Source organism: Notothenia rossii (assembly GCF_949606895.1).
Source record: "Notothenia rossii genome assembly, chromosome: 4".
Classification (NCBI taxonomy): domain Eukaryota; kingdom Metazoa; phylum Chordata; class Actinopteri; order Perciformes; family Nototheniidae; genus Notothenia; species Notothenia rossii.
The window spans coordinates 4514534-4536505 of record NC_136902.1 but is presented as its reverse complement, the minus strand read 5'-3'; the positions used below and the strand labels follow the sequence as shown (position 1 = coordinate 4536505).

General features: G+C 41.4%; 3 protein-coding genes across 9 annotated transcripts in view; all 3 read right to left on the bottom strand.

Annotated features, from left to right (window-relative positions):
- Positions 1-4089, bottom strand: part of slc35a2 (solute carrier family 35 member 2) — a 28134-nt gene extending 24045 nt beyond the window's left edge. For both annotated transcript variants that reach the window (XM_079674480.1, XM_079674479.1), the window contains exon 1: positions 3751-4089. In XM_079674480.1, the coding sequence (XP_079530606.1) occupies positions 3751-3814 (64 nt within the window). In that variant the 5' untranslated portion in view covers positions 3815-4089. The remainder of the gene's footprint in view (positions 1-3750) is intronic.
- A 1704-nt stretch (positions 4090-5793) lies between these two features.
- Positions 5794-12951, bottom strand: pim2 (Pim-2 proto-oncogene, serine/threonine kinase). The gene is made up of 7 exons (XM_079676083.1): positions 12549-12951; positions 10682-10782; positions 10438-10488; positions 9425-9633; positions 8553-8722; positions 8049-8225; positions 5794-6756 (listed from the first exon to the last, which is right to left on the bottom strand). The coding sequence occupies exons 1-7, from the start codon at positions 12604-12606 to the stop codon at positions 6590-6592; spliced, it is 933 nt and encodes a 310-aa protein (XP_079532209.1). The 5' UTR covers positions 12607-12951; the 3' UTR covers positions 5794-6589.
- Positions 12952-16106: 3155 nt separating this feature from the next.
- Positions 16107-21972, bottom strand: part of otud5a (OTU deubiquitinase 5a) — a 30722-nt gene continuing 24856 nt past the window's right edge. For 2 of the 6 annotated variants that reach the window (XM_079673961.1, XM_079673962.1), the window contains exons 5-10: positions 20838-20986; positions 20046-20231; positions 19129-19354; positions 18821-18892; positions 17305-17319; positions 16107-16261 (exon numbers count right to left, since the gene is read on the bottom strand). In XM_079673961.1, coding sequence (XP_079530087.1) covers positions 16125-16261; positions 17305-17319; positions 18821-18892; positions 19129-19354; positions 20046-20231; positions 20838-20986 — 785 coding nt within the window. In that variant the 3' untranslated portion in view covers positions 16107-16124. The remainder of the gene's footprint in view (positions 16262-17304; positions 17320-18820; positions 18893-19128; positions 19355-20045; positions 20232-20837; positions 20987-21972) is intronic. The other 4 variants (XM_079673963.1, XM_079673964.1, XM_079673965.1 and 1 more) reach the window with 4 other exon arrangements.

Genomic DNA, 21972 nt, shown 5'->3' with positions numbered 1-21972 from the left:
CCTCTCCTGCTGATGTTCAGGTGTATATCAGTATGTAGTGTCTCTACTTTAAAGAGTCCTCTCCTGCTGATGTTCAGGTGTATATCAGTATGTAGTGTCTCTACTTTAAAGAGTCCTCTCCTGCTGATGTTCAGGTGTATATCAGTATGTAGTGTCTCTACTTTAAAGAGTCCTCTCCTGCTGATGTTCAGGTGCATATCAGTATGTAGTGTCTCTACTTTAAAGAGTCCTCCCCTGCTGATGTTCAGGTGTATATCAGTATGTAGTGACTCTACTTTAAAGAGTCCTCTCCTGCTTAAAGATGTCCCACCCATTAGCTCATCAAGTACAATGTGCTGGAGCGCTAGCCAATAGAAGCACGAATGCTCCATAGTGAAACAAAGGAGTCCAATGGAGGCATTTCAGGCCTTTTTAATATTGTTTTTTAAGTTTGTGTGGAACACAGAACTTTGAATTAATGACTGCTAGACTGTCCCGAGTAAATACAATAAAAAACAAGAACAACAAGAAAACAGCGCAAGAGAAGGAAAGAGATTGGAAAGTGAGATGACAGAGAAATAAAGATCCACTGAATAAAAACAGACAAAGAAGCCGCCTCTGTTTCCATCAATAATATATCAAATGACAGCATCTTTAAATCCATATTGTTTTTATTTAGCCGTATATAACATTTATACTTTATTGTGATCGTGTTCCATCTTCTAAACACTGAGGGTTTAATCCAGCTGCTTTCAAACTGAATATGCTGCAGATGCAACTCCCTCCTGGCTGGTCTACCTGCATGTGCCATCCGACCTCTGCAGCTCATCCAGAATGCAGCGGCTCGTCTGGTCTTCAACCTTCCTAAAGCCTCCCACACCACACCGCTCCTCCGCTCCCTTCACTGGCTTCCAGTAACTGCTAGAATCCACTTCAAGACACTGGTACTTGCGTACCATGCTGTGAATGGATCTGGCCCTTCCTACATCCAGGACATGGTTAAACCGTACACCCCAGCACGTGCACTCCGCTCTGCATCAGCCAAACAGCTCGCTGCACCCGCACTGCGAGGGGGACCCAAGTTCCCATCAGCAGAAACACGTGGGTTTGCTATCCTGGCTCCAAAATGGTGGAATGAGCTCCCCATTGAAATCAGGACAGCAGAAAGCTTACACATCTTCTTCAGACTGAAAGCTCATCTCTTTAGACTCCACTTCGAGAGATAGAATTACTAACAAAGCACTTATATACTAATAAAGGGCTGGCTTATCTATAGCCAGTTGAGTAGCACTTGAAATGTTTTGGCTCTATGAAACCTGATGTACTTTTATGATTATGTTTTCTTCAAGGTTGTACTTTGTTGGTCGAATGCACTTATTGTAAGTTGAAAAGCGTCAGCTAAATGTAATGTACTGGTTTAGTCAAATAGGACATTTTGTCCCAGCTTGTCATTATATATAATTTATATATATATATAAAGGTGTTTGTAATCTATCACCATATTGTCCTGTTTATTCATGTGTCCCAAAGTGACTCGCATGAGGAAGTCATTACACTAACTACAGGGCAAACAGACACACCGCTTATAAAGGTTTTATTTATTTAGCTTTGTTGACTTTATCAGAAGGTATCTGTTCCAGGTCATTTTCTGGAAGGACTATTTAAACCCCTATTTACTTTTAATAATATTAATTTATTAAAAGTAAACTTTGTATGTTTTCGTATTCGTGCCTGCAGATAATATTTAAATCTGACATGCTTTGCTGACTACTTGACTAAACACACATTTACTTTAATATTTCCATGTTATATATTTCTACCCAACACATGTCAGAGGTCCTTTTTGAACTATGACGATTCTCCTCCTTTTTACTCTACGTAAAGTCTTTAAAAGGCCTCTTGGATCAGCTGGAAGGTCATTGTCAAAGAACCGAAAACAGGGCTGTATTTCTGAGAAACTCCTCGAACATCAGGCAGTTCAAAATATTAAAAAATACAAGTTTCTCAAGGTTCAAGGTTCTTTATTGTCAAACTAACATCGCTACAGAGTAATTATGTCGTTGAAAATCTTAGGTCACAGGCTTCTCCCACAATGCAACACAATAATACAGACAATATTAAAATATACTATATTAAAAGTAATACAAAAAGAAAAATTTTTGAAAAAAAGTTTGAAAAAAAAAGTGGAAAAGTGCAATACGAGTCTATATAGAAGTTATTGGAATGATATATTAGATCATAGATAAATAATTACTAAGTAGCAGATGAATGTTATGAAATTGTTTCAGCAGTTCAGCAGTTCGTGTGTTGAGTTCAAGTAGTTACCGTAAAGCTGTCAAACAACCAATCTAATATTTCAATCTTGGCACAAAGACTGATAACTGGAAACAGAAACAACACAAGTCACTTAACTCTGCTGAAGGAAGTGATAACACACTTAGTTAAGGTCAAAGAGATTACTTAAAAATTTGATATGGCAAGCTTTTAAAGACTCTTCAATTAAAACCATGATTAAAACGTGATATCTGTGATCTCCCTTGTTTGACTAAATGTATATAATAGACGTTAAAATGTTATGTTATTATAAGATGATTTAATTAAAAGCTGACCAGGAATATTGTACTGCACAATGACTACTTTTACTTGCATTATTTCTACTTAAGTACAGGTTTTGAGTGCCAAAGATATGTGTACTGCTGTATATAAAACTGAGTCTTCTCTATATAGCAACAAAGCTTCTTAATACAAAATAATGAATGTAGACAAACCTGAAGACACATCCAGAACAACTGCCCAAATCAAAAAGAGGGTGTGTGTGTTGACATAATGGGTGTGTGTGTGTGTGTGTGTGTGTGTGTGTGTGTGTGTGTGTGTGTGTGTGTGTGTGTGTGTGTGTGTGCGTGTGCGTGTGCGTGTGTGTGTGTGTGTGACTTTGTACTTCTACTCCCCTACATTTATTTAATAGCTTTAGTTACTTTACAGATCTGGATGAACGATGTGAAATGTAATCAACACTGTACTGATCAATAATTATAAAACATGTCATATATTACACTGAAATGGACCAATCTGCACAATCAGAGTACTTGTCCCACCTCTGTTGACAATAAAGCCTTTGAATATTTAACCCAACCTCCACGTCACCATCTGCTAGACCTTTCACACTTACTGACACAGAATGAACAACATTTAGTTAAAATATGGAAATATTATATCTGACTATACATAGCTAGAAGTGGCATCACTCACCAGACCACAGAGTTAATGTTGCAAACTGCCTGCTTGTTAATTCACCTTTAATAGGGCTGTTATCAGTGTGTTAGCATTAGCATCAGCAACAAAACTTTACTTTATGCCTCAGTTAGCTTCACACAAACTATTAAAAACACCAGTAAACAGTGGAGTTAGCCTAGCCTCCAGCTCAGGTAGCATGCCAATTCAGATAGATTACATTAAAACTAAGACATTATTATTGACAATTAAACTATGATTATGTTCCCACATCATAAGTTGGTATATCACTTTTTACTTTAATGAAAAAACCCTCATTAAAAGCAGCTAAGTGGGGTTTGTTCAGCTAGCTACTAGTCAGCTTAGAGCTACAGAGAAACACAACTGTTTGTTATTTAAAACACATTGTTTTAATTAAATAATAACTAATTTAACACACCAGTCCAGCTATCATTCAGCCACCCAATAACCCCAGTTTGACAGCCTTACAGGCCGTATACATATAGCCCACCGTCCGGTTCTCATTTCCCCAGGACTCACCGTCACTCTGAACCCGGCTCACTCCTTTCTCCTCCCCGGTCTGAGAGACGCTTCCTGCGGCCATAATGTGCTCCTCTGCCCGCTGGTCCGGAGCTTTCTCCGCGATGCTAACGCTCTGCTAGCCCCACAGCTAACTCCTCTTTCCCGGGTCAACGGTTCTTATTTCCCGGGTCCGGAGCACCGACCTCCGGGTTGTGGTTTCGGGGGTTAAAGCGGGAGAGATCCGGGGTGTCAGACGGGTTTTTAAGCCGGAGATGAGGTTAGAGAAGTCCGCAGAGGAAGGGATGAAAACACTCTCCGTGGAGGAGCTGAGGTGTTCAGGAAGTGAAGGAACTACAGAGGAACTGAATGAACTACAGGTGCAGAGATGAGAACTACAGACAGGATGTGTCACTCTGATGAAATAAAATGAGTCGCTTCCTGGTTCAAAAGCTGGTAAAGTAGGTTTTCACTATTATTTTATATATGTTTTATATATACAATAAGTTTATTTTGGTGTATAATGGTGAATACGTAAACACAACACAGTAAGGGAAATTAAAATTAATAATAGAAGCAGCTATTGAAAAAAAAGATTATAAAATAAAAGCAATGCATAAAATCAAAACCCATATAACATTATATAATAGTAAAAATGTATATTATAACATTCAATTATGTGATATACCATGCTATGATATAATATAATCGTAATATCTTGCTTATCACTTAAATAATACATCTAACTAATTCAAAAAATACATTAATCCAAATAAAAATACATATTTTTGTACCAGGAGAAAAGAATTGTTTTATTTTATTTCTGTAAATAACATTTTTTCAATAACTCCTAAAGAAAAGTATTTATGAAAAACAGGTTTTGATCTGAGCTCTGAATAAACAGTCAGAGTGAGACCTCTCTGATCCTGCTGAAAACAATCACATCCTTGTTCTCCTGCAGGTTGAACACGGAGTAATCCTATTGGCTGCTGGGGAAACACCTCACCTGTCAGATGTTGGTCATCTTCAGCGCCATCTGCTGGTCATTTTCAAGATTGCATGGAAAATATTCAGATGGGTGAAGTATATAGAGAGAAGCAGAACTTTTAGAAACGTAGTCATGTTTCTTCTCTTCCTGATTAAATGATATAAAGTGAGGGGAAAGCATGACAAATACTTTGTTACATTATTTGTGGAGTCATGTTCCTATTGTCTTCGTGTTCCCCATTATATATATATATATATATATATATATATATACACACAGTCTATGGTTCCCCCCCTTACTTTGGTGTTCACGGTCAAATTTGTCCGGTCCTTTTTTAACTGCTATTACATTAACACAAAAACCATTAATCACCAAATTTCATTTAACACCCTTTCAAACTGTAAATATTGTGTCGGACTACTGGTATACATGAAAAACTGCAGTAAATATACAAAGAATAGACACTGAACATGTATTGCGTGTGCCAGGTGTGATCCATGTGGGGGGATGGGCACATAAGAGCGGGAAATGTGTCAAATTGTTCTGTGTGTGTGTGTGTGTGTGCCAGGTGTAATTTCACATTGGGGGATGGGTAAATAAGGGGGACACACACATCTAGTGTGTGTGTGTGTGTGTGTATGTGTATGTGTGTGTGTGTGTGTGTGTGTGTGTGTGTGTGTTTGCCAGGTGTTTGCCAAGTGTGATTCACATGGGGGATTGGGCACATAAGGGGGGGGGGGGGGACACACATTTAGAAAGTGTGTGTGTTTGTGTGATCCAGATGGTCACTAGTTCCTTTTCTTTATGGCGGTCATTTTTGACCGGGAACACCATGGGTGTTACAAAGTTGACTAAATCATCCAAAACTCAATGAAAGTGGTGATCAGTAATTGTATATGTTCAAATGTCTACTGTGAAGGATATCATAAAGCCTTAATGCAATCGAAAGTAAAACAAAAAAGTTATGATTGGTGTAAGTAGTGAATCGGTCAGATTTGACCCGAAGACAACAAGGGTTAATCACTATGAATTGTGGGTAATGCAGTTCTATAGAAAGGCAAACAATAGGACACAAATTGCTTTAGTGAGAAAAACTGTTTTATTTGAAACATTGTATTTTTTCTCTTCTTTTGATCCGTAAACTCTTATTTAATGTAAATAAACAGGAACAAGTGACCAACGAGCCACTTTGACGATAAATCCAGGCAAAAATACACAAGTATTTACAGGGACACTGGTCTGGGAACAACAAAGAAATCATATTTCCATCAGTAAATCAAGATGCTGAAAATCATCTGATATCCAGGAAAGGAAAACTAAATATGCAAAAGTTCTTAATAACTTAAGATTTGTTCACATTTTTTAGGGGGGGCACCCCCATCTCTTGGCGGAGAGTTGTAACGCCAAACCCCCCCCCCCCGGCACCCCCAACTCTGACTGACTTCCCCCGTCCCTGCCAACTGTTGCATACCAACTAGGAGAAGAAGAATGGCAGTAAAGGTGCCAAAAAAAAAAGCAAGGCTAAATCAGTGGGCGTTTGTTTCCTGATGCAGCCGTGACAAAACCAAAAAAATAGGTCCGTATTTTCCAAAATGAAATAAATACTTAATTCAATAAATAACTCAACAGGAAGTCATTCTGCCCAAATCAAATAATTTTAAAAATATTAAAAATAAACAGTAGTAAAGCCGAGTGCAGCATGAAGGGCAACAATATATGAAAATAAATATCTGTAGACGGATCATCGCGACCATGTCTTAACCCTTTGATGAGTCCTTCAGTTTCTACGTGAAAGGGTTAAAACATGAACATGTGCCCCTTTAAATCCAGTGTGAGGTTTCTGTGCGTTGGGTTTAGTTTATTGGAGCTCCGTCACAGGGACTGTTTGGGCAGAGAGCTGTGATCCTCCTGCAGATCTCCACCTTCCTCCTCCTCCTCCCCCTCGCCTCTCACCATCCAGGGGTGAGACAGGATCTCCTCCAGAGTGGGACGATCCTCCGGGCGGTACGACAGGCACCAGCGAATCAGAGACTGGCATTCTGGGAAAGAACAGAGGACATTATTACCATGGGGAAGTTGGAAATCGCCCTACAGTCCACATGTTTACTTCTCTATATTCTTAAACAAACACCATTTCATTTTACATTCCGTCTTTATTATTTTCTACTTGTATGAAGTTTACTCATCCCTGCCCGTTTTGTTGATATACAAGGTAGACATTAAAACAGGTGTGTGATCAGTGTGTGTTCAGTGTGTGTGTGTGTGTGTGTGTGTGTGTGTTGAGTGTGTGATCAGTGTGTGTGTTGAGTGTGTGATCAGTGTATGTTCTGTGTGTGTGTGTGTGTATTCAGTGTGTGTTGAGTGTGTGTGTTGAGTGTGTGTTCAGTGTGTGTGTGTGATCAGTGTGTGATCAGTGTGTGATCAGTGTGTAATCAGTGTGTAATCAGTGTGTGATCAGTGTGTGTTCATTGTGTGTGTTGAGTGTGTGTGTTGAGTGTGTTTGTTGAGTGTGTGTTCAGTGTGTTCAGTCTGTGTGATCAGTGTGTGTGATCAGTGTGTGATCAGTGTGTGTTCAGTGTGTGATCAGTGTGTGTGTGATCAGTGTGTGTTCAGTGTGTGTGTTCAGTGTGTTCAGTTAGTGTGTTCAGTGAGTGTGTTCAGTGAGTGTGTTCAGTGAGTGTGTTCAGTGTGTTCAGTGTGTGTGTTCAGTGTGTTCAGTGTGTTCAGTGTGTGTTCAGTGTGTTCAGTGTGTTCAGTGTGTGTGTTCAGTGTGTTCAGTGTGTTCAGTGAGTGTGTTCAGTGAGTGTGTTCAGTGAGTGTGTTCAGTGAGTGTGTTCAGTGAGTGTGTTCAGTGTGTTCAGTGTGTTCAGTGTGTGTTCAGTGTGTTCAGTGTGTTCAGTGTGTGTGTTCAGTGTGTTCAGTGTGTTCAGTGTGTGTTCAGTGTGTTCAGTCTGTGTGATCAGTGTGTGTGTTCAGTGTGTGTGTTGAGTGTGTGTTCAGTGAGTGTGTTCAGTCTGTGTGATCAGTGTGTGTGTTCAGTGTGTGTGTTGAGTGTGTGTTCAGTGTGTTCAGTGTGTTCAGTCTGTGTGATCAGTGTGTGTGTTCAGTGTGTGTGTTGAGTGTGTGTTCAGTGAGTGTGTTCAGTCTGTGTGATCAGTGTGTGTGTTCAGTGTGTGTGTTGAGTGTGTGTTCAGTGTGTTCAGTGTGTTCAGTCTGTGTGATCAGTCTGTGTGATCAGTGTGTGTGTTCTGTGTGTGTGATCAGTGTGTGTTCAGTGAGTGTGTTCAGTGAGTGTGTTCAGTGAGTGTGTTCAGTGAGTGTTGGTGCTCACCTTTAGAGACTCGGCGAGTGAAGACGGGCGTTGCCCTGACGATCTCCTGGTCTCGCTCGAAGGGGATGTCGCCGCAGACGGAGTCGAAAAGCAGGACGCCGAGAGACCAGACGGTGAGAGAGACCGCCTTGTAGGACTGAGACAGGATCCACTCAGGGGGGCTGTACACACGAGTACCTGAGGGGGGGGAGGTGAGTTAGAAATACAGTCAAATCTAAGCATCACACTAATGTGATTCTGAGCACACTTAGAAAAGGGCTGTATAAAGTAAACGTGTTATTATGATTATGTGAAGCTGGACATGAATCATTGTCTCTATGACATGTCAGAAAGATGCTTGTTCATAACGTTTGACCCGATGGGAGTTTCTTGTTCTCTGCTTGAATGTGTGATGTGTTGTTGAAGCACTTTGTTCCACTTGTAAATAACACACACAAGAATGTAGAGTGTGTTCTGATGTGTGTTTGTCCTTAAATTGATTTGAAAAGCTTTATTAGTCCGTACCTTCGAACTCGCTGTACGGCGTCTCTTTGAGCAGCGCCCCCGACCCGAAGTCGATAAGCTTCACTTCCAGCGTCCTCGTGTCCACCACGATGTTCTCGTCTTTGATGTCTCGGTGCACGACGCCGTGAGCGTGAAGGAACCGCAGGGCCTCCACCACCTGACGGAAGAACCTGAGGGAGAACACAGAACAGAGAACGTTAACACACAGAGAGAACGTTAACACACAGAGAGAGAACGTTAACACACAGAGAGAACGTTAACACACAGAGAGAGAACGTTAACACACAGAGAGAACGTTAACACACACAGAGAGAACGTTAACACACCAGAACAGCAGGGGGTTCATTAAGGAAGCACATGGAGACAAGAAAAACTAATTTTAACATTTCTCATCATATTTGAGAATGTCACTTTACGGGAAACAGGAAACACATCTGATACTAATTTATTTATAAAGTTGTTCTAAGTGTGTGTGTGTGTGTGTGTGTGTGTGTGTGTGTGTGTGTGTGTGTGTGTGGTCTTGTTTCCCCTAAACACCAGCGACTGAAGTCAAACAATGAGATACCAGTTGATAATGTTGAGATAGTCAGTCAGACCTAGTTAGTCAGAACTAGTTAGTCATAACTATTTCAACATTGACTTACTATCTCAGTATTTGGATGGAAGCTCATTTCATCATTTCGAGATAGTAAGTCATATTAATGAGATGAATAAGTCAAAATAATGTAATTCCTAATGTTGAGATTGTTAGTCATTATTATCAGATAGTAAGCCATCATTTTGACTTGGGGGGTACATTTGTATTTTCTTGGGTGGAAATGGGCTTCTGTGTTTATGACAATAAAACCATTGATATGTTAACGATTACACACCTGAGTGCGAGGCGTTCAGGGAGCGCTCCTCTCTCCGTGATGAAGTCAAACAGATCCTGGCAGTGTGGGGGGCGCTCCAGCACCAGCAGGAAGCCCCGCCCCTCCACACAGAACCAGTCCAGCATGCGGACCACCGCCCCGTGACCTCCGACCTCCGACAGCTGCTGCAGCAGAGCGATCTCCATGGGAACAGGAGCCGCCTCTCCGGGCTGAAAGGGGGGGGGATTATAAACATGAGACACCGTCCTCACTGGATAACAATGTGTATTTACAGACAAAAATGTAGCTTGAAATAATGTTGTTTTTTGTCAATAAGGTTTTATTGTAAAAAAGAAAACACCTTTTACTTCAATTATAATAATTAGGATGTGTGGATTGATAAATAGACAGAATATTTGTAACAATCGAGTCATAGAAAAGTACATACATGTTATAATACAAGCAGTTTCTCTGAGTTATGACTCATGTAGGTTATTCTCTTTTATTTATTCTCACAGAAACTCCACTTTGGTTTCTTCGCATGTTTTTTTTTGGTCTTATGGGTTTTTTGCCCTGAATCATCGTCTGCAGGTGTAACAGATGTTTTGTGTTGTGGTGGGGGGTGTCCCGAGTTCTAAAGAATACAAATTAGCTGTCACTGAGGGGAAACCCTACAGCGTCATTTACTGAACCGTGACATCACAGGGGGGGCTGCCCCACCAACAGGTGCAGTTCACCTGTCAGTCCAGCAGAGGGCAGAGCTGACCCAAGGTCTGTTTACACCTTCAGGTCCATTGTTTACAAATGGCTTAATCCACTTTAATACCAAAAAATCACACGTTTTTAAATTGTGATTTGACTGTAACTTAATAACAGAGTCAAATTAGGTTTTAGAAAAAGAAAAAATAACATTTTTAACTCAGTAAACTGAATATATCTGAGTTTTGGGTTCTAGGTCAGATCACACAAGACAGATCCTGGATCTTTTTGATGTCTTCTGACATTCTGCAGAAAAGAATAGGCTAATCACTCACCAGTCTGGCCCACTGCTGAACCCTGTCACTGGAAATCTGTTTAATGGCAACCTGGAGGGACACAAAGGGAGAACATGGGTTTAGATTTGCAGTGGCAGTAATTGAAGTAGTAAAAGTGGAACAATAACAACATTTTGATATCACAGGATTCACATAAGAAACCAAAGCAAAAGTGAAAGATAACTAAATAAAGAATAGAGACATCTGCAGAGATAAAAGTGTGTTTGAAGGTGTGCAGTCTGACCTGCAGTCCATCAGAAAGCCTCTGGCCCGAAAACACAGAACCGAACCCCCCGCTGCCGAGCAGAGGACCGCAGCGGTACTGACTGCAGAACGGTTCCTTCACTGAAGACAGAGAAAACAGAACGTCAGTCTGCTGTGGACATTCACACAGACACATAATCATACTACACAAACACAGGTAGGCCTTTACAACATCAGGTGATGACACAGACACATCCTGACCATTGTGTTTGGATGTATTCCATCTAAACTTGGATTCATTTAGCTATTTCTAAAGGACAAATAATGACAATAAAGTAAGTGAGATGTTTGGTTAAAAGTTCAGGAAGGTCAGTGGATCATTTAGATAGTTAGGTATGGTTTGCAACCTGAAATAAAGAGTAGAAAGAGTCTGAACAAACACTAAAAGTATGAGGAAATATTGAAGAAGGAAATATTTTGTAGTGCCAGGAAAAGCTTTTCATACGCCACAGCTTATCTCAGCTGAGGAATGTCAGTATGTAATGAGCATAGTCAGAGTGCTTGAAGACAAAAGAAAACACCTGACAAACTGGAAAAAGTATTCAGACAAGGGAAAGTCCTGCATTAAAGTACATTTGTGCAGTAAAATGTGAGGAATGTCCTGTTATTCTTGGGTTCCTGTCAAAGTCAACTGAATATTTTCAGCTAATGGGACAAACAGGGATTTATTTCTTAACACTATTTGTATAGTTAACCGCTTTCAGAACCCCTTGGTCATGTCTTGTATTTACTTTATTTAACCCAGATGCTCTGTCCCTGCTCACAGTTGTTTATGTATGTGTGCAATGCAAACATAGTCAAAGGCCTTGTATGTGTCAAATATTTGGCCATAGTATTAGATATTTGTCACTGAGGTGGATTATAGTTGTTTGTTGTGTGGTAACTGATGTTTGAGTGTTTAATAATATATAAAAAATATCATTGGAAAAACTACATTTAAAGCCTTAATGTCAGTTTCAGTTCACACAGTCATATTTGGTTACAAAAAATAATTTTAAAGTTACCATTTTCAAATTAAACACAAACAAATTAGACGTACAAGTTTAACCGTTAATTTAAACTCAGTAACCATGGAAACGGTTATTGAAACGACCGTTATGTCAACAGAACGTTAATCTGGATTTTGAAGGGGGAAAAACAAATCGTTATTATTCTTAATTTAATCTCATTTTGAAAAATGTAAAGTCTATAAAACATCGGGAAAAGCTAATTAAAGTATAATTAAAATGAGTTAATAGACAAGATAGTATGTAGAGTTCATGTGAGGTCAAACTCAACTCAAAAAGTGCCATGGTTCACCTTTAACCTACCTTTTTTGCAGGAAAGTAACCAAGTACATATTTGAGGTACTTTACTTCTGTATTTAAATTGTAAACTACTTTATACTTTTACTCTACTACATTTTGGAAGCCAAGTATGTACTTTTTCCTCTTGTTTATTTACTAGTTACTTTATAAATTCAAATTTTGACACATAATATATGGAAAAAACTTTGAAAATAACATTTATTTCTATAGGTTAAACCATCCAACATTAGATTTAAGTAGCTAAAACCTCGAGTGAGTAAACAGGAAATTCATTTGCAGCGATTTTGAAGTTTTGGTCATAGTTCAAGCTTCTTAAAATTAGAAAATGTGCTGCTTTTGCTTTAACATATTATTTTGAGTGACTTATTGTACTCCTAATACTTTAAGTAAATGTTCCTATTCCAACTTAAATACCATTGTCGATGCAGTACTTGTATTCTTAATTGAGTATTTTTTACAGTGTGCTATTAGTACTTTTAGTCAACTAAACGACTGCTTAAATTACCCACAAAACATGTTGCTTTTGTTTTATTTTCTTACCGTTTTTCCCTCCGACGTCGTCCTCTAAAATCAGCTCCGTAGCTCTTTTCTCCAACATTTTCTGTTAGTTTTCGGTTAGTAAAAGCTGATAGAATCCATGATGTTGTTGGTTGAATTCCTCTTGAAGTCTGTATTTCCCGCGTTACACTTTTTATACAATTCCAACAAAGAAAATTACTATTAAAGTCCTCTTGAAAGATTCGCACACTAACTGTCAGTGTTTTGTTCCGTATTTATACCCCTGTATTCACGCCCACTTCCCCACTTCCTGTCCAATCAGCGCCGAGTCGTGTGCCCAATGTTGTGAACCGTTCCGCCAATCAGATTCAAGTTGCGGTTTCTGACTGAACCTAATGAATATTCAAATCCCGCCTTAGGAATTCGTAGAATTCAAGAGCGGCGCGCGCTGGTGCTGAGGGGAAACAAGACGACAGTTTCCCCTAAACACACGCACGCACACGCACACGCACACGCGCGCACACACACACACACACGCACACACGCACACACACACACACACACACACACACACACTTAAAACAACTTTATAAATAAATTAGTATCAGATGTGTTTCGTGTTCTTCGCAAAAAGTAGTGTGTCACAAAACACCTGACTAATGTACTGTATTTAGGTCGTTTTCTTTAAAAGATGTTGGCTTACTAAAACCACAGTAAAGAATACAAGTATAAGTCCTGCATTCAAAACATAACTTACAGTAAAAAGTGTGCAAGACTTAAGTGAAACTTGATTGTGCTGCTTGATTGTTCAAAGTTCCCTATCGATGTTTCACTATGACATGACCTTTCTGAATTAGTATTACTGCTGCAGTATGTTGCATGTTACTGCTGCAGCTGTTTATTCTCAAATCAAATCATCATGAGTCTCTCATATCTCTAAAAAGTCAGCTTTACATGAGTTTCTCAGAAAAACAGCCCTGTTTTCAGCTTTGTGACGATGCATTAATCCAGGCTTTTTAAAGACACAAAAATTCAAAACTGTCAAATATTTACCTCTGAGAATAAGTAAAAAAACTGCTTTATGTTTTGGTTGCTGTTCTGGAAATGGTATGCAAATGAGAAAATAATTAAGTATGTAAAACCTCATCTGCATTTTAAACCGAACTTTCATTTAAACAGCGTTGACATGATCTGTTTTTCAAAGTGTTTGAACACGAAACTGTTATATATACTATATATAATATACTCTATATATAGGTATATGTGTAGGTATATACAGTAACTATGGAAATCAATACTCCTTGTGCCTTAAATCCTGTGTTACAGCAGCACAAACTCTGATAAACTACAATGTTTTAACCTCATATCTTTATGTTGAGGACACATTTTCACTCATAGGTTTAGCTCAGAATATAAACCACATATTTATGCTGTCATTTACTTTCCCCTCTGCTTTGGATTGTGAATTCAAAACATTATTTCTATGTTGCTTACGATACAAACAGAAACGGTGTGAAGACATTTGCTATTTGTATTTATTGAGTATGCATGACCTCAAGATTTTAGGAATCAATGCAAACAACACATTGAAATGAAGCTCAGCGCAAGTTCAACCAGAAAGACCGTCTTTACTAATTCATATTACTATGTCCATGTAACTCTCTCTCCTCTCAATAAGTGATCGGGGGCGTCACTCCACAGCTTAACCAATCGCTCTATTCTCACAAGCCTATCACAGCGCTCCGCTAAACCTTTTCAATCTGCTCTCCCCTCTGACAGCTGTCATTTCAGGTGACTCGACGCAACCCTCCTCCACCCCCTTTTCACCTCCTGTCCCTCTGAATCCAGGCTCAAGCTAAGCCCCTCCCCTTCAGACCGACCCCAACAATCCATTCACCACCACCAGGGTCAAGCTAAGCCTCTCCCCTTCCGACCGAACCCAACCATCCATTCACCACCACCAGGGTCAAGCTAAGCCACTCCCCTTCCGACCGAACCCAACCATCCATTCACCACCACCAGGGTCAAGCTAAGCCACTCCCCTTCAGACCAAACCCAACTATCCATTCACCACCACCAGGGTCAAGCTAAGCCACTCCCCTTCAGACCGAACCCAACTATCCATTCACCACCACCAGGGTCAAGCTAAGCCACTCCCCTTCAGACCAACCCCAACTATCCATTCACCACCACCAGGGTCAAGCTAAGCCACTCCCCTTCAGACCAACCCCAACTATCCATTCACCACCACCAGGGTCAAGCTAAGCCACTCCCCTTCCGACCGAACCCAACCATCCATTCACCAACACCAGGGTCAAGCTAAGCCACTCCCCTTCAGACCGAACCCAACTATCCATTCACCACCACCAGGGTCAAGCTAAGCCACTCCCCTTCTGACCGAACCCAACCATCCATTCACCACCACCAGTGTCTAGACCCCGGGGGGGGGGTTATCGGATCGGTTCTCCCCTCCCGAATGATACTCCTGCACAACGGGGCCTACTCGCCAAAACTCCATTTCATTCATTTGTGTATTCCTGGCAACAAATATGTATTCTTACATCAGAACCGTCTCTGCTGATTGAAATACTTTAGTCTGCTCTTACTGCACTTTGAATGCTTTATTATAATACATATTGATTTATTTTCTGTGCACTAAACACTAAGGGGATTTCCTTAACAGTAAGGACAATTTCAATTGAAAGAAACCTCAGTGTTTGAGTGCAGACAATTAAACCTCCCAGACATTTTTTTCAGAAACATTTTCCTCTTTTTATTCCAAGAAAAAAAGGTATTTTCATCCCAAACGATAAAATAAAATAAAACAAACTTATATTATTAATAATAACAACAATAATAATCAATCATTAAGAGGATAAGTATGACAATTCTCACATTTTTTTATCTCCTTTTTTTAAATTTAATTGTAGCTTTTTTCTCTATGATGATATTGGTCGTGGTCGATTAAACATGCAGCTAAATAAGTCCGATGATGATGAAGATGGTGTTGAGGAGGAAGAGGAGGAATATAACCAGGAGAGAGAGAGAGAGAGAGAGAGAGAGAGGAGACGCTACAGACCGTGAAGTCCTGAACGCTACGCTAACCGTCTGGTTTGTTAGCAGAGACTAGCTTTAGACCAGAGTAAGACTTCGGGTGATAGCTCGCACGCTAACGTAGCTCCTTTTCTGAAGAGCATTCTCCATGGAAACCAATGATAATGGTAGCCGCTGAGCTAACAGCCAAACAACTGTCGACACCAAAAACTAAAATATTAAAATTTCAACCAATGATGTCTGTGAATCTCAAATGATCCCAGTATAGCATTAAGACCGAGCTCCATCTAAGGAGGGGGGGGGGGGAGGCAGAGACAGGTAGGAAAGGAGGGAAGGAAAAAGGAGACGAGTGATGAACGGATGAGTTGAAAAGTCTGCAGAAAATAACCAAGTGTGAATTTCTTCGACTGATGATTTTTTTTTTTTCCCTGGTCGATCTCCTTCTGTGGGACAGAGGTGAGGTGGAGGGGGGAGGGGGGGGTAAGGTGGGGAGGTCAAAGGTCATCGTTGTGTTGTGTGTGTGTGTGTGTGTGTGGGGGGGGGGGGTTGTGTGTCGGCCGGCTATCAGCTGCTGTCCGGTGACGGCTCTCGCTCTCGGTGCATGGCGGAGGTGCTCTGGTGTTTCATGCTGTCCATGTACTCCTGCTGAGAGACGGCCAGCACCGACGCCAGGATCTCATCGTCCTCCCAGTCCGTCAGACCTGACACACACACACGCACACAAAACAAATGGTTACACACACGCACACACACACACACAGGAAGAGGCATACGCGTACTAGGTTTAAATGTGGGATTAATGCGGTGTCCCTGTGATAAATGTTGTTTTATTGCTCGATTTTAATTGGACTTTTATGTTATTGTTCACCTCTGTTAGTCGTCTTTGGGGACCTGACCAATCGCTTGATTCATAAAATGTATTATTATTGCTAAATTGTAAATTTGCATTATTTATCACTTTTAAAGTGTTAACGGCCACTTAAAACATGTCTACTACAACACACACACACACACACACACACACACACACACACACACACACACACACACACACACACACACACACACACACACACACACACACACACACACACACACACACACACACACACACACACACACACACACACACACACACACACACACACACACACACACACACACACACACACACACACACACACACACACACACACACACACACACACACACACACACACACACACACACACACACACAGTGGTCAACCCACCATGCAATGTTGTTGATTTTTTATAAAAACTGAAATGTATACATTATGCCAGATTATCCTTATTATGATATTATTAACCTTAAAGAGCTCTTTAGGTTTGATTTCTTACTTGTTGTCTGTTTTATTATCCTAATTGTTTTTGAGCCAATATCATTTCTGTTGATCTCATCTGAAAGGTTGAATCCTGTTTTAACCAGGTAAAGCACTTTATTGGAAAAGCGCTGCATGAATACAGTTCATTATTCTGATATTTTTCGGACTCCTGCTGAGAGAAAAGTCCTGAGTACCGCAGAGTGCTCACTGATAACACGTCCTGAACACAAATCAAGGATGAAACGGACAGAGACATCAAACACTGTTCTGTCCTTCAGTGTTCAAAACTGTGCTGAAAAACATCTGATAAAAGACGATACTGAAACTATCACACTGTTTCACCTCTGATAACTTCACACACACACACACACACACCCACACACACACACACACACACACCCACACTGCTGCTTCCTGTTGATGAGAATGTAAACAACACAAAGACAGTGACAGCAGCTTTGTTGATAGTAGAAACAGCAGCACACTGCAGGAACATAGCAGCAGCATTGTTTTTCACTATTTGATGTTGTTTCCAGTTTTAATAGCAGTATACACTTTGTTTTCAGGTCAAGTTTCTTTAAAGCAAACACCTCTAACTTTCTCTATACACACATTGGTAAGTAAACGGCATCCAGATAGAGCCTCCTTTTTAAGAGAGAATAGCCATAAATCTAACCATCAACTAAAATATTCACGCGTATACTTTATATACACACCTTTATAAAAATGTTTAAAATAGGGGTTAAATATTTGTAACAAATGCATTAAAGTTAAACTACATTTAAAAATCCTGTAAACACTTCAATTCAGAAGCCAAATTCACTTAAATAAAGATTTAAGAACTCCTCACAAAAATAATTGGTTGTCTTCCTAAAATCCATATAAGTACATATAAGTAGTGAAAATATATTAATTACTTTACTAAATAATTAAAGCTATGAGGCCTTATCAATATGAGCATCATTCGCATCGAAAAAGCAGCGTCAACTAATGAAGTCTTTGCACTTTACAAAAAGTATAATATGATATAAGTCAGGGATAATGTGCAGCGAGGCGGTCATTAATGAAAAAATAACCCCCTTAATCCTCCGTAGCAACGGTCATTATTTAGCTTAGCAGCAGTGTGTTATTGAGTATTAACAACCTCTGATATGTCCAAATTAACCAATAAGATTCAGGCATTCAACTAAGCTGTGTAATAAAATATAACATAAGCCGCTTTCACACCAAGTACTTTGCCGTACTTAGTGCCAGCACTTAGTTCCCCCTTGGAACCAAAGAGCAGATCACGTTCACACCGGAATAAGTTCCCTGAGGGAAGATTACGAAAATGAAGCCGCTGACGTCACTTCTTCTTCTTCTGCTTTGGGTTTACTGGCAGGCCGCAAACAACTTCACGGCGTATACTGCCACCCGAAGTCCCCGGCCGGAAGTCCCCGGAGTTGGGGACTGGCTTCAGTAGAAGCTGCTGGGACTCCCAGCAGCTTCTACTGAAGCCTTCCGAGTAAATCGCCAGAACGCCGACACCTCCTCATCTCCACCACTCCCATGTTTTACTTTGTGTTGCCATAAGTTAGTCTCTCTCCGTGGTGCGCGGGGCTAATGCTAATAATGCTAATGCCAGCAAATACAAAGGCGGCTTCAAAAAACTTTTCAGAGTTTTACGGGGCGTGGTTTGCAATTCGCCCAGCCAATCAGAATTTGGAAGTTTTTTCTCCCCAGGAAAGTACCACCTCTCTAGCAGGGACTGAAAAGGGGGGGAAAGTTCTCATGAACTATCGGAACTAAACGGGAAAAGTACGGGGGAAAGTACTCCGGTGTGAAAGTGCCTATATTATTTTTCACACTCACACACCATCAAGCCGTGGAGCATCAACCACAATTTAAATGATAAGATGGTAGATATAAATCTTACCAAACGCTGTAGGTGACATCTCCTGCATGATGGCTCTGTACTCCAATTGATGACGACTCTGATTACTGGGACCTTCACACACATACACGCACACGCACACTTAAGTACTTTAGCTAAAGCTCCACATGCAGCAATAGTTTCAGAATAGCCAATGCTCATGCTAGTGCTAATGGGGATCCTAATAAAGAACAAGAACGTTCAGGGTTATGTTCTGTTAATGACGGTCCTCACAAAGGTATAAATACAACTATGTGTGTGAATGTGTGTGTGTGTGTGTGTGTGTGTGTGTGTGTGTGTGTGTATGTTACCTGGCGCGCAGGGGGAGGGGGGTTTGCTCAGGATGAGGGCGGCCCCGGCGGGGGAGGGGGGTTTGTTGTTGTTGTTGGTCGACGTGGGGGGGGTCGGGAGTTCGACGTGAGAGTGGGAGTGGGAGGGGTCGGAGTCGCGTTGCCGCGGCGACCGGGCGCTCCAGTCGTCCGGTCCGCTGGAGGCGGCCGCCGTCGCCGAGCTGCACGTCGCCGTGGCTTTACGGGGCTGAAAACCAGGAAAACATCAACGATAATGTAAAACAACAACGTATAGAGGGGGGCAGGAATGAGTCCTAACATTCTGGAATGAGTCGGCATTTCCTGTTTCCTCGTCTCGGTGTCAATGGTTTTCTGAATGTGTCATCTGGGCGGGCTTAGAAGTTATCAGTTCTGCAGCTGGCATTTTGAAGGAGACCCCGGATCCTAATTTCTAGTGGACCTATAAAAGTATGTCATAATCTTGTTTTTGGTTATTCTGCTTGTTTATTAAGCTTTGATAACCTCTCTACACAGAGGCATTAGTTACAGCCCTGCAGATGGGGGGCAGGAATGAGTCCTAACATTCTGAAATGAGTCAGCATTTCCTGTTCCCTCGTCTCGTTGTCAATAGTTCTCTGAATGTGTTAAATGCTAACTTCAGGGTGGGACTACAATAACACCTCATCCCTGCACCACTTTACAAATGTATCTATCTGCAGCTCGTTTTTGGCTCTTGCGATCCTAATCTAAAGTTGACCTATAAAAGTCATCATCGTTGTTAGCGGTGCACTCTGGTGAATGTTTCCTTGTTTTTAAGTTATCATACTTTTCATAACCTCTCTCCTCCCCACACAGAAGCATTACTCACAGCCCTGCAGATAAAGCTCAGAGTACTGCTCAGATGACGCTCTACACATCGGGAGAAACCAGTGTTGTACCTGTCTCGCCTGCTTCTCCTGGTCCTGTAGCCACTGCAGGTAGGACTCGCGGGCCACCTGCTCCTCGATGGCCTCGTTGGTCGCCTCCCAGTCCGTCGCTCGCTTCTTGTCCTCCAGCATCTGCTGCTCGATCCACGACTCCTCCGACGTCTTGATGGCCGACTTCATCAGCGTCTGCTCGGCGTACTGAGGAGAGGGAGGGCGGAGGGAGGGAGGCAGAAGGGGGGGGGGGGATTCCTCTGTCAGTTAATACACGAACACACGCACAAACACACACACCTGTCCTGGCTAACAAGTGGTCAATATGTCAACAGTTTGAATGACTGCAACCCCAGCCACTGTATTCAATTCAAATTCAGGTTTTTTTGTCATATGCAAAATATCAATGTTGAAATGGTAATGAAATTCTTCTGACTAACTTGATCAACTACAGTTCCCATGATGCTTCGGGGATGGGAACTGGAGAGATAACTTACACAGAAACCCCCTTCATTTTGAATTTAAATGTACATTTATTACTTAAATTCCATGTTCAGTGTTGTGTCAAATTTGTCCCTGAGGTAAAATGGTATCAAATATTAATATTTCACAGGCATTGTGTCAAAGTAAAGAATTCAAGTCTTATGAAAACACTATTCTATACAAATCAGTCTTCCTCCAATCAGCAGGCAAACAACAACTAACTTCCTGTTGTTTTCACACCTGCATGCAGCTCAATGTCTCTATACTATGTCGTATAACCCCCATCCCTTACACAGTTTTATGGTTTTTAAATATGTCAGGTGTTGGTACCCCGGGTTTGAAGGCGGGCAGGCCCAGCCCGACCCCGATGGTGGCCTTGTTGGGGTTCACCACCGAGTTGTAGTGGATGTTGCGATGGTAGCTGACTCTGATTGGCTCGTCGTTGTTCTGGTGGATACCGTGGAACGTGTTGATTGGCTCTGTGGCAGAAAGAGGGGAGGGTTTAGGTTGGTGAGATGTGATTGGCGGTTGGCGACAGATCTGGAGTTTTTTATTTTTTATTACTACAGTCGAGATATATACGTAATAGGCAGAACGGTATGATAAGAAGACAAGCTCAGAAAAAGTAACAGTTGGACGAGATTAAAAAAGGCAATAGAGTATGTGCTGTAGTTCCTTTATAGCCCAACATTAGCCACCTTTAGCTTAGCGGAGGTGACGTGAAGTCATGTGACCATGCTGTAGTTCCTTTATAGCCCAACGTTAGCCGCCTTTAGCTTAGCGGTGGTGACGTGAAGTCATGTGACCGTGCTGTAGTTCCTTTATAGCCCAACATTAGCCACCTTTAGCTTAGCGGAGGTGACGTGAAGTCATGTGACCATGCTGTAGTTCCTTTATAGCCCAACGTTAGCCGCCTTTAGCTTAGCGGTGGTGACGTGAAGTCATGTGACCGTGCTGTAGTTCCTTTATAGCTCAACATTAGCCTCCTTTAGCTTAGCGGTGGTGACGTGAAGTCCTGTGACCGTGCTGTAGTTCCTTTATAGCCCAACGTTAGCCGCCTTTAGCTTAGCGGTGGTGACGTGAAGTCATGTGACCGTGCTGTAGTTCCTTTATAGCCCAACATTAGCCACCTTTAGCTTAGCGGTGGTGACGTGAAGTCATGTGACCATGCTGTAGTTCCTTTATAGCCCAACATTAGCCACCTTTAGCTTAGCGGAGGTGACGTGAAGTCATGTGACCATGCTGTAGTTCCTTTATAGCCCAACATTAGCCACCTTTAGCTTAGCGGAGGTGACGTGAAGTCATGTGACCATGCTGTAGTTCCTTTATAGCCCAACATTAGCCACCTTTAGCTTAGCGGTGGTAACGTGAAGTCATGTGACCGTGCTGTAGTTCCTTTATAGCCCAACATTAGCCACCTTTAGCTTAGCGGTGGTGATGTGAAGTCATGTGACCGTTCTGTAGT

Bases quoted from the DNA above. Each gene is read 5' to 3' on its own strand.
- pim2 (XM_079676083.1), bottom strand. From the start codon at position 12,606: ATGTTGGAGAAAAGAGCTACGGAGCTGATTTTAGAGGACGACGTCGGA. The intron at 10,489-10,681 runs GTCAGACTGCAC...GTGTCCCTCCAG, and splicing joins GGCTTTCTGATGGACTGCAG to GTTGCCATTAAACAGATTTC. The intron at 9,634-10,437 runs GTGAGTGATTAG...CCCCCCTTTCAG, and splicing joins TTCAGCAGTGGGCCAGACTG to CCCGGAGAGGCGGCTCCTGT.